Source organism: Schistocerca cancellata, chromosome 2, assembly GCF_023864275.1.
Source record: "Schistocerca cancellata isolate TAMUIC-IGC-003103 chromosome 2, iqSchCanc2.1, whole genome shotgun sequence".
Lineage (NCBI taxonomy): Eukaryota > Metazoa > Arthropoda > Insecta > Orthoptera > Acrididae > Schistocerca > Schistocerca cancellata.
In genome coordinates, this window is record NC_064627.1 from 75,235,507 (window position 1) to 75,247,971 (window position 12,465).

The 12,465-nt window shown below is 37.0% G+C and overlaps 1 protein-coding gene across 2 annotated transcripts; it reads right to left on the bottom strand.

The window, feature by feature from the left end:
- Positions 1 to 2,461: 2,461 nt before the first annotated feature.
- Positions 2,462 to 10,317, bottom strand: LOC126161350 (uncharacterized). Of its 2 annotated transcripts, none has more exons than XM_049917118.1 (3): positions 10,169 to 10,317; positions 7,379 to 7,525; positions 2,462 to 4,550 (listed from the first exon to the last, which is right to left on the bottom strand). In XM_049917118.1, the coding sequence occupies exons 1-3, from the start codon at positions 10,283 to 10,285 to the stop codon at positions 4,539 to 4,541; spliced, it is 276 nt and encodes a 91-aa protein (XP_049773075.1). In that variant the 5' UTR covers positions 10,286 to 10,317; the 3' UTR covers positions 2,462 to 4,538. The 2 variants fall into 2 exon arrangements, with proteins under 2 accessions (XP_049773075.1, XP_049773074.1); XM_049917117.1 differs by lacking the exon at positions 2,462 to 4,550 and adding an exon at positions 6,668 to 7,267.
- Positions 10,318 to 12,465: the final 2,148 nt, after the last annotated feature.

Consider the following 12,465-nt stretch of genomic DNA (forward strand, 5'->3'; position numbering starts at 1 on the left):
ACTTTGATTATCGTAAGTTATTTTGCTTCACAAATAACGAAACTCTAGTACTTTTAGTGTCTGATTTCCTAATGCAATTCCATCGGCATTGCCTGATTTAATTTGACTACATGTCATTACCTTCACTTACTACATTACATTGAAATCCTAGAATTACAAGGAGTTTTAAAAATTGGCTCTAAACATATATCTTTCACATACATTTAATACAGTATTGTTGAATAAATACAATCTTAAGCTGCATAGCAGAGAGAGAAACTAGCTGCTTCTACAGTCTGGATGAGTTCCTCCATAAATTGTAAGTACCTTTTAATATTCAAATGTCTCTTTTTTTATTTAATAGCTGAAGTTGGTGTGGCCATCAAGATATCTACCTTATAAAAGTCATTTGAATACTCATCAGAAACATACAACTTAAGGTCTCTTCATTCCATTTCACTCAGTAGTGACCACTTACAGAACTATTCAGTCCAGCATTCAACATTGTTTATCTAGTACAATGAAAATTGTAATGTGTGTAGAAAGTAATTGTCAGATAAGAAATGATAATGAAACAAGATTTTTATTGATAGAACTATTTGCAAATATTGTCAGTTGAGTATAGTGACTAGTATCTGAGAAATAATAGCTCTTTTGACACTTATTTTCTGTAAAATGCTGTACTCTTCATGTAATCAAACAAAATGAGAAGGTAACTTTGCAATATGATGTGATGACCTCTGGGATGTAGTAATAAAACAGACTAGCACTTGTGTTCCTCCCTGGTGAAATTTAAAAGCTGGAGTATCTGAAGGCCATACTCTAGAGATAACCTCACACACAGATGTTTTTCAGTGTGTTACTTGACAATACGGAGGTTAAATGTCAAATGATTCTTTGGCATTAAGGCATTTGTGTGTGTAATTTTGACAACTGACTCTTCTGAATGTAATATATTTGTCAAACAATGGAAAACCCAGGTTGTAATATAACAATAATGAAAAGGATAGATAGACTCATTGCAAAGATGACACATTGTGCCTGTGTGGGGCTCACTTGTCATCTTTGCGGTGAGTAGTTATCTATCTTGTTCCTTATTGTTGTAATATATTTGTGTCATGCATAACAGTTATGAGGAAATTAAAGATAAATAATTTTGAGGGTTTGCTTGTTACATTAGTTATGTGCATGACCTACAAAATGTAAATGAAATAAGATTCATAAACTGTGTACTTAAACAGCCTCATTATTGCCCATATTGTGACATCTGAACTTTATGCTGTTTTGGACATGAACTTCACAACTGGTGACATTTTATGCTCCCTATTACCTAAATACAGGGTGTTACAAAACGTTACAGCCAAACTTTCAGGAAACATACCTCACACACAAAGAAAGAAAATATGTTATGTGGACATGTGTCCGGAAACACTAACTTTCCATGTTAGAGCTCATTTTATTACTTCTCTTCAAATCACATTAATCATGGAATGGAAACACACAGCAACAGAACATACCAGCGCGACGTCAAACACTTTGTTACAGGAAATGTTCAAAATGTCCTCCGTTAGCGAGGATACATGCATCCACCCTCCGTCACATGGAATCCCCGATGCAGCCCTGGAGAATGGCGTATTGTATCACAGCCGTCCACAATACGACCACGAGGAGTCTCTACATTTGGCACCAGGGTTGCGTAGACAAGAGTTTCAAATGCCCCCATAAATGAAAGTCAAGAGGGTTGAGGTCAGGAGAACGTGGAGGCCATGGAATTGGTCCGCCTCTACCAATCCATCGGTCACCAAATCTGTCATTGAGAAGCGTACAAACACTTTGACTGAAATGTGCAGGAGCTCCATTGTGCATGAACCACATGTTGTGTCATACTTGTAAAGGCACATGTTCTAGCAGCACAGGTAGAGTATCCCGTATGAAATCATGACGACGTGCTCCATTGAGCGTAGGTGGAAGAACGAAACTAAAATGAGCTCTAACATGGAAATTAAGTGTTTCCGGACACATGTCCACATAAAATCTTTTCTTTATTTGTGTGTGAGGAATGTTTCCTGAAAGTTTGGCTGTACCTTTTTGTAACACCCTGAATATTCGAGGAACTTTAAGAGCAAGAAAAGTAAAAATGCTGCAAAATTTAGAACAACACAAACTGCTTGGTTGCAGTTGAATAAGGTGTATTAACCCAATCCTTTCATTTCTTTTGAAAGAGATATACACCTACTGTAATATTTATTCACAACACCTCTTTCTGAAAGTTAAGATTTTTCACCCCCCTATAAACAATTTCTGATCTGCCTGTTGTTATAAGAATGGGCTGAGTTTCTATTGGAATCTTCTACAAAGAGAGGGGTGGGGGGTAAAAAGGAAAATTTGGATTCAAGCTATACACACACACACACACACACACACACACACACACACACACACACACACACACACAAAATAAATCTAAATTCCACAATTAGAGAAATCTTTATTTTTTATTCAGTTTCTCCTTAATTGTATGTGACAATACATCTGAACACAGTAACAATGATAATTACATGTCCAGGCATTTCAACAATTATTGAGCAGTTCAGCATATTACCCAGCACAAGGCAACACATTTCGATAAAGAGCACAAAGCCCTTCAACATATAACTATATTGCTTACTTCTGTATAACATAACAATCGTGTAAAAGTGTGATGCTACAGATGCATTTCAAGGAAAATAGCATAAAAAGGTGTGCACAAAGCAATCACATGGCTGAAAGGAACAGTTAATGATAAGAGTGTCATACCAGAACAAACAGCAGACAAATGAACACAGTCTACACTGGTTATCACAGCACATTTGAACAGTCTCACCCACATGTTTGTTAATTATTTGATTTTTGCATGGAATAAACGAACTCATGTTTTATGGAGTACAGCGAAAAAGAACTGAAGATGTTTTGCATGTTTGGTACTTCACTTTTCTTTTAGAGTTTTCAGTAACGCAATGACAAGTCATTGGATTAGGCTGTAGGCAGCCACTGATTTTCATTGTCACCCATGTCCTATAACAACACCAATTTGATAACAATTGAGCTTTCACAGTGTCTTAATACTAACATAATTCCTTCCTCAGCATGTACAATTCTTTTTTAGATCTGCAAAGCAAATCCATGGCTGAAAAAGTCAGACCAGATCACATTAAAACTACATGTCTTACTCCTTGGACCATTTTTATTCCTGTATAACAAGCAACTAAAAGAACTACAAATGATTACAATGCTCTGCAAAATTAGATCAATGAGTGGAAGAGAATTAACAGGTGACTATTTCCAACCTTGTGCAGATGTAGATGGAGAGGTACAGCTACTCCTCTTGTGCTACCAGAATAGATGGCAAATTGAACTACTAAGTATGGAACAGTATGCCTGCTTGATGTGACGAAGCCACAAAGTAGGGCATTCCACTGTTCTTTATAACAGTGAAAGCAAAAGCGTGCTATTTAGAGGTAGGATTTTTATCTTCAGGTAGAAGACACAAGATAATTTTGTAAAGCACTAAATATGTTTACAAGGAATAGAATACAGACATAAATCCTGCATACTGGGTTACCAATTTCTCAGAGTTCGACATAAATGCAACTCAGAGAGTACTTCCCTGCTTTAAAGTGTATCTATGTTTATTTCACAAGGAGGTTGGTTAGTTTAATAGATAAAAGGACACCACACATGTGCCCACAAAAGTGCTGCAGGCCCCCTGGGGGAGGGGGGGGGGGGGGGGCTGGCTGGCTTGAAGGATGTGGTTATGAAAACATGCGAAACAACAAGAAAGACATAATTGTTAAACTGTGGAGGGCAGTTAATTTAGGAAAAACGAGAATTCATAGTGTTTTTGAAGGGAAGGAGTCTGTATTACATTACTTTGAAAAACTGTGGGATCCAGGGCATTATAGATGGGTAAAAGCTTTTAAGTACACAGACATGTTTGCCAGTATAAGCACAACAAATGGTGCTGAAGAAATGAACAGGTTGGTGAAATACTCACACCTTCAGCAAAGTACAAATGTAACATTAACAGGTTTTATTACAGTTTTAGTCCATAGTTACCTCCCAGGTCTTATCGAAAAGCATTTTAAATTAAATTCTGTTGATTTTAGTGCAGTATCAGTAATGATGGTAACTACAGGATTGTTTCATGTAAAATGTGCAGGAACTGAAGACTCATTGTATGGTAAACTTTGAAAAACCTGATCTCATTCAGATTATCGAAAGTTCAACTATCCATGCAAGAACTTCTGTGCCATTTTCCATTTCTCAGAATGGGGATTTCACAAATTGGCACGTAAAGCAGTTACAGTACAAAATCTAGCACTGCAACACATGGCTTACAGGATACCAGCAGAAATCACAAAAGAAGCAGCACATTCCTGAAAGATCAAGAGGGGGTATATGATCTGGTCTGCTTCTCAATAAGTTAAAAAAAGTTTCATTTCTGTTGATAATTATAACATTTATATGTTTCCAGTCACTTTAGCACTTTTTCTATTGATTAAAGCCCTGTGGATTCTTCATTAACTCCATACCTGTAACAATACAGAGATTTCAATTAGATTAGTTAAAAACAGTTGCTTAAGCAGCATACAAACAATACAACAGCAACAATGCAAGCACTGAGGTAGAGATGTGTGTGAAAACTTTCAAGCGTCAGCTACAGCGAACATGTTACGATATAGGCTATCTTTAATGCCACAATTTTACTCACTAAAGCTGCCAGATCACAATAGGCTGGAAGTATTTGCAAATAACATCAACAGTAACTACTTATACACAAAATTGAGGTAAATATTTTTAAAGCTGCATTTACTCTGTTACACCTAGTCAACATGCAACATCAATATCTATGTACAATTTGCTTGCAATTCTTTTGCCAGTGACAGACAATTCAAACGATTTTTCACATACTGTGTGTGTAATTGAATTTACTCACGTTATCATATAGCTCCATATTGGTGTGTTCTGAAGTAGAAGCATCACAGAACATTCAGACACTTTGCACTCCAGTTTGTGGTTCTTTGTACCTTATTGAACAGCTCTGCACAGATTACAGTAAGTGGAATGCACTCTGAATACTTACACCTACTGCTAACAATGAAAGTTGTAATAAATGATCATCAGTAAAATCCGTATAATAGGAAAAAAAAGTACCCTCTACAGTTTAATCTTTTAACACAAGGCTCATGCCAAATCTACATTATAATAATGCCAAAAGATTTATTATGTTTAAAGCAAAGCCAACAGCCTTGGCCGAGTGGATACACCGGTTCCCCTCATATCACTGAAGTTATGCACCACTGGGTGTGGACAGCACTTGGATGGGCGACCATTCGGTGCCTCACATTCTGTTGGCTTTTCAGAGTGCACAAGTATATTTCTGTCACTTTTAAGTTGATGCCACTGCTAATGGAAGGCCATTGTCTGTAGGGTTTGATGACTCTACATCATGTTGCAAGGTTGTCAGGTGTTCAATCATTTTATTAGCTGTTTCATTACTGCAATTGTATGTCAGATTTATTAAATTCTTACACACTTCTCTTGCCCGTTGATGCACTGCTGAATTACCATTTGATGTTTCAGGAATGTGCTGTTCATTTGTTTCATGACTTTGGCTGGTATCCTGCAAGTCATTTGTTTCAATGCTGGTTTCTGTACTGCAACTGCTTCACGAGCCAAACCCATATGTTTCATCCAAGCAAATCAACGGACTAGTCCTATAACTGAAATTCAATTTGTGAAATCCCCATTCTGAGAAATGGAAAATGGCACAGAAGTGCTTGCAAGGATACTTGAACTTTTGGAAATCTGGACAAGAGCAATCAGGTTTTTCGAAGTTTACCGTGTAATGAGAGCCTTTGTTTCCTGCACATTTTACATGAAACAATCCCGTAGTTACCATTGTTACCGATTCTGCACTAAAATCAACTTCCACTAATTCATATTGCTTCATTACATGCCTTGTGAAGTCTGGTGTCTTCCTATGCAGGAATACAGGGATCATCTTATTGTATGACTTAATGGCAGAATTTAATTCACAATACTTTTCAATGAGGCTAGGGAGATACTATGGACTAAAACTGTAATAACACCTGTTAATGTTGTATCTGTACCTTGTCGAAGGTGTGAATATTTCACCAACCTATTCATTGCTTCAGCACCATTTGTTGTGTTTATATTGGCAAACATGCCTTTGTGCTCAAAAGCTTTCACCCATCTACGATGCACCGGAACCTATTGTTTCTCAAATTATTTTAATGTAGACTCCTTCTCTTCAAAAACATGATGATTTTTCATGTTTCTAAATTATCTTTGTACTGTTGCAAGGAGGACGATGCTGCAACTCTTCTCCACTGATTAACAATTATCTCTCTGTCTTCTTGTTCTTTCACATGTTTACATAACCATCTGTTCCAAGCTTGTTCCCTGTGAAATGAACATAGATACACTTTAGAGCAGGGAAATACTGCCTGAATAGCATTTATCTCGGATTCTGAGAAATCAGTTACCCAGTATGCAGGACTCATGTCCACGTTCCACTCCTTGAAAATATTTAATGCTTCACAAATGGATTGTGTGTCTTCTACCTGAACAAAAAAAAAAAAAAAAAAAAAAAAAAAAAAAAAAAAAAAAAAAAAAAAAAAAAAAAAAAACTACAACTGAATAGCACACATTTGCTTTCACTGTTATGAAAAACAATGGAATGTCATACTTAGTGGTTTTATATGTCGCATCAAGCAAGCATACTGTCCGATACTTTCTTAATAATTCCACTTGCCACGCAGTATGGTAGCAAAAGAGTAGTGGCTGTATCTCTCCATCTACCTCTGCACAAGGTCTAAAATAGATATTGCCACCTGACAACTCTTTCTTCCACTCACTAACTTTCATCTGCAGAGCATCCTGATCAATTGTTGTCTTTTTCATTTTCAATATAGCATTATACATATGATTATAAATCGTTTTATCTGAGGGATAAAACATTACATTGTCACGATCTGACATGGTGGTTGCACTGAAATTTGTCTTGACAAAATTGTCAAGATGTAATTTGATTACCGTTACCGATCTTCTTCCTTCTTTAACAACATTTCCTATTTCATTTGCTAGCATAGAGTGTATTTCTGCAGTAACTTTGACTCTTTCTGTACTGTGTGTGTGAGCCTACTGGTGAAGCAACCACATGAAATCTAAGAAAGCTTGTGGGCTGATTTGGGGACACCAAAGCCCCTCTCAAGCTTTCCAAAACCTATAACACAATAGACTTAATTATAGCAGATAAGTACTAATGGTCTCATACTGAATGTAGACAACCACTGATTAAAAAAATATATTCAAGTATGTTAAAGTTTAAACTCACCTTTTTCTTAATAGTAGGATGAGCCCCCTCTGACTCAATTGAGTATCCAGGATATACCCGGATACATTTAACAGAGAATGTAGCTGGGCAACCACTTTTCTTTGTGTCCATAACACAGAGTCTCTTCCTGGGGTTCATATGGTCAGCCTTTAAGTAAAAAACAAAAATTAATTAAAAAACAACATTTTATTGATTCTGATAAATGTGGCTTAAATGTTTCTTCCTCCTTACAGTGCTATCAAAAATAAATGTTCCAGTGTAAACAAACGAAAAAACCATCTACACATTTAGAAATGACTGGTCTAGGACTTAGCTACAAACTGTGTGAATAAAACTACACAAAAAGAATTTTAAGTTAATTGGCAAAAATGTAATTGACTCCAGCGTAACAACTAAGGATGAATCTACACTTGCCTCCTTGATGAAACCAATAAAAACAGCAACTCAAAGGTACAAAAAAGCCTACTCAAACAGACTGCTGCTAATCATGGAAGGTATTAAAACAGGTTTAGCATAGAACATTCATGCAGAATAGTTAGCTTGCAATGCATTGCTTCCACAATACAATTAAGGAGTACGGCCACTAACATTTTGGCTAGCACTAAGGTATTACCTAAAATCATTCCACCCACTTTGACCTGTGGTGTCACCAAGATGACACGATACCCTTACTTCAACTGTGTATGGCTCAAGTGAATCTCTTGATACCATGAACCCAAATCCAACTCCAAAACCAGATATTACAAATTTTACTTTACTTTTATTGCATCTAAAATGAAGTCCACAGCACCAAACACCAACACAGACATTGTTATGTCAGTTATTAAAACCTTTACTTATCCTATCTAAAATGAACTCCAAAGATCAACAAACCAAAACTCAATCACATAACTAATATCAAAAAGTTAACAGAATCAATTATGCTAAAGCAATACCTGTAGTACCTACCACCCACAATCCAACATTACCAAACACTATCAAGAAAACCCAAGAAATTCTTAAAATCTGGCATAATCACCAATTTTTATATATACGAGGGTGGATCAAAAAGTAAGTTGCACTTCCACATTATGGCCATTTATTAGACCACATATACAAATGCTACACGGCTATGACACACTCAACTACACCATCAAATGACTAATAAAATACGTAAGCAACTCTGAAAAACATCCAACAAGTGTGCACCATCAAATACTGTAACATGCCAGCTACAAACATAATCCAGCTCAAAAGCTCTGCATCATCATGACATTAAGTGACAGTTACACCATTAATCAATGCACTTGGGCGGAATCCCAACTTTTGGTTGACCTCACTCAAAAGTTAACCACACAGGCCAGCATCTGCTGTGAACTAAGAGAACATCTCAAAGTGAAGCTCTACCAAAATCAACCACAAAAGTACATTAGCTTGGATCTCAAATTATCAGATTCATAAGAGTATTTCAGCAACGCATCCAACACAAGGCAAAGACAGACTAAATAAACACACAACTACTTTTCCACTGTGGAGGAAATCCACAGGCTTAAAGAAGCCAGGGCCATATTTACTAAAGGGGTGTCTAGACAGAACATATGATTCCTTATATTTAACCAACAGGCCTAAACATTAACTTGAGACTAGATTTAACCAGCTACAACTTAACAGGAAAAAATAATGCCATAATGTGAGTCAGCATATTATCAAATAAAGAAAACGGTAATAAACTTTTGTAAGAGATGTTAGCTAAAACAAGACCTATATATTACAGTAATTTTGAAGAATCCATGCACAGGGCTACATACTGATACTCTTGCCAAGGTCACACTTTATCATCAGTGTTTTCAATTTTTTAAAAATCACAGAAGGTAGGGTACTCTCCACTTACATCCTAACTTCTCCCATGAAAAATTTTTGTTCCCTCTCCTTAAAAATTAAAAACAATCTGCGACATTGGCTGAATTATTGATATGTAGCCCCACGCATGAATTCTTCAAAATTACCTAGATTACTGAAGTAATTACACAGTTGAGTAGCCTATTTAAATTTCTATGCAAATTACAAAAGTGTTTAGGTAGCCTAATTAACAACAACACTTGAATCATTAAGGGATTATGGGATATCGATGTAGTGACTGCCACGGAACCGGATATAAACATTAGACCTTGAACGTATTACGTAAATGAAAAAGGCTCAAATGTGGTGACAGACTGATCTGTAGCGCAGCTCAAGGTTTAGGTTCGGTTGGGAGGCAACAGTTTGGTTGTGAGCTGGTGAAGCCAGCAAATGTGAAACCTCAATAAAGGTTGTGGTAATGAAATTGACCAGTTTCCCACGCTGCGACATTCACCAGTTCAATATATATTGTTATCACGAGATCGCAACATCGATATCCCACAATCCCTTAATGATGCAAACGTTGTTGTTAATTACCAGTGTTTAATATTGTTAATTCACCTGTTTTGAAATATGGTACATTTAATTAAGCACAATATATTGACAGTGATAAGAGCAAGTCAAAAATATCACTGTATTGTGGTGACATCTTAAGAATATTTGTTTGTTTTGTAGTACACATTGATTTCATCCATTATATAGAAAAAAGATTATTTTATAACAGACAATATTTAATAATAGGACTACCCACAAAAATCAGCTTCCAGCATAATTGCAATCTTAACTCTTGCAACCTAATAATGCAAGATAATAAATGCTGATGGTATGCATACTTTTCTTAGTTTGTACTATAAGCTATCGGTTAACAGGGTCTAAAACTAGGCAGATGAAACATAGCATGATGTTACAAACCAGATGATCTGGAACAGGAACCTCTTTCTTTTCTTTGTAGTACTTTGGGCCAAGAATACATTCCAGGTGACTTCCATTTTCCACTGAGAAAGGATATCTGAAAAATCGGATATCCATGCTCCCACTCTTAAGTCTGAAGAAAAATTTTGGACAACCTGCAAAATCAGAAATAAATTTTTTCTAAATAAGTGGTTGGAAAACTGGACAAAACTATGAATATTTAGTTCATTGTGGGTAACTAATTTCTTAAACAAGAAAACATTAAGTATTCAATTTGCGTGTGCAAATCAAACTCCGCGCCGTAATGACGTCACACACCACAACACGCTTACGTCACGGGTCAAAGCCGACGGGTAAGATCGGACGCTTCTGTTGACCCCGTGTATGCAAAGACCGTGGTGGTAATGATTCACGTTTCCTGTTAACAGCAGCATCCGTCCAAATGCAGAGGCCTGTTGGACTGTACGAATGTATCTGAGTTAACTTTGCCGTCCTCTAGACGACCGAATAGCGAACTAATGTGTAGTATGTATTGGGCGGCTTTTGTCATCAAGTGCAAATTTGAGAAGATTGTGTATGGAAGTGCGTTTGCACTGAACCGTTGTTATTCCCCACCATGTAAATTGTTTGGTTGACTGCTTCTACACATTTAGCGCCTTTATTTAGTTGAGAGAAGATCGATTGTGGTGTGTGCATCTGGCATGTGGAAGCCACGTTTCCCTATTCTCTAGGCATGGGCTTGTAAATTATATGGATGATTTGGAGTATGTTAGATCAGCGAGATCGGTACTCGCGGTTGCAAATATGATTTTTCATATGTTTGTTTCCAGTTAGTCAGTGGTCTAGAGGACGTTCCACGTAGCTAAAGTTTCGTGTTTGTAGAGAAATGTTTTCGACTCTATATGTCGGGAATTATGTTGCGTTAGCTATCGTGAGGCTAGTGCTGTGTACTTCGATAATGAGATAATATTATGGCGAAAATACGTGTGTTCTTGTAATTCTCAAGTCTGGAGATGTGCACAGAAAAGCGAGCAGGCACGGAAGCAGAGACAGTATCATGTTTGTGTCGAGGTGAAAATAGTTCAAATGGCTCTGAGCACTATGAGACTTAACATATGAGGTCATCAGTCCCCTAGAACTTAGAACTACTTAAACCTAACTAACCTAAGGACATCACATACATCCATGCCCGAGGCAGGATTCGAACCTGCGACCGTAGCGGTCGCACGGTTCCAGACTGAAGCGCCTAAAACCACTCGGTCACTGCGGCCAGCCGTGTAGAGGTGAAACGATCGCTAATTTGTAGAACACGTCTGAGAGTGACTTCGGTTCGCTGATGTAAAAGGAGTGATTTTGTATTATGTGCGATGTGAACTGTATGTTTACTAGATCGACAAGGTACTCGGTGATATATTGCTGGGATGGTGATCGGTTTCACGCTCCAATATTCTTGCGAGTCTGGTATGTATTTCATGATCTGTAAAAAGAAATTTTTTCAGGTACTGTACAGATATAAAAGATAACTGCAGTGTTTGTCTAAAATGTGTATATATTGTAAAGTTACTGTGGCTTACATTGTGTAAACTGTGTATATATTGCATTGTAAAGATAGTTATTTTTTATCTTATGGTAATGACTAGAGACGATGAGTGTGTATCCTATGATGAAGGATATATAGATTGTGCAGTTTGATAACGATGAGAGTATGAGGGAGAATTTTTAAGTGGAAAATTATATTTGCTATAAATACTGAAGTACAGTCGTCAAGAGGAGAGATTATGTGTACATTGATTGATGTCAAACTGTATCAGGAATAGTAATATTTAATTTTAGTTACAGTGGTAAATGTGTTCCTGGCTTCCAATATTCTTGTGAGTCTGGTATGTACTTGATAATGGGGTTTCACTATCAATGCAATTTAGCGTTCTGTGTAATATAATGGCTGAAAACATGAGAAAGAATAGGTGGATCGTGCTTCAATACTGGTGGCATCAGTAATTCGGCGAGTAAACTGGATTAGAGCAAATAAGAATGCTCCATCGTTTGTGCTGGGATATGGGAGCCTCTACATAGCTGTGCGACCATTTGCATATGTTGAGAGCAGGATTGGTATAACATGATGGGGTAGGTCCTCAAGGAAGACTGCATTGGACATTATTGTGCGTTAGCTATCAGGAGGCTAGTGCTGTGTACTTGATATCAAGGTGTTCCTGGGGGGGGGGGCAAGGAATTTACTAGAGTTAGAGTTGGTTATTATTTTAGCTAGCAATGTGAATTGAGTATAAGTCAAACGTGAT

Coding starts and splice junctions, on each gene's coding strand:
- LOC126161350 (XM_049917117.1), bottom strand. CDS start 10,285: ATGGATATCCGATTTTTCAGATATCCTTTCTCAGTGGAAAATGGAAGT. Junction 7,526..10,168: donor TTCCTGTTCCAGATCATCTG/GTTTGTAACATC, acceptor TTTTACTTAAAG/GCTGACCATATGAACCCCAG. Junction 7,268..7,378: donor ATCCTACTATTAAGAAAAAG/GTGAGTTTAAAC, acceptor ATTGTGTTATAG/GTTTTGGAAAGCTTGAGAGG.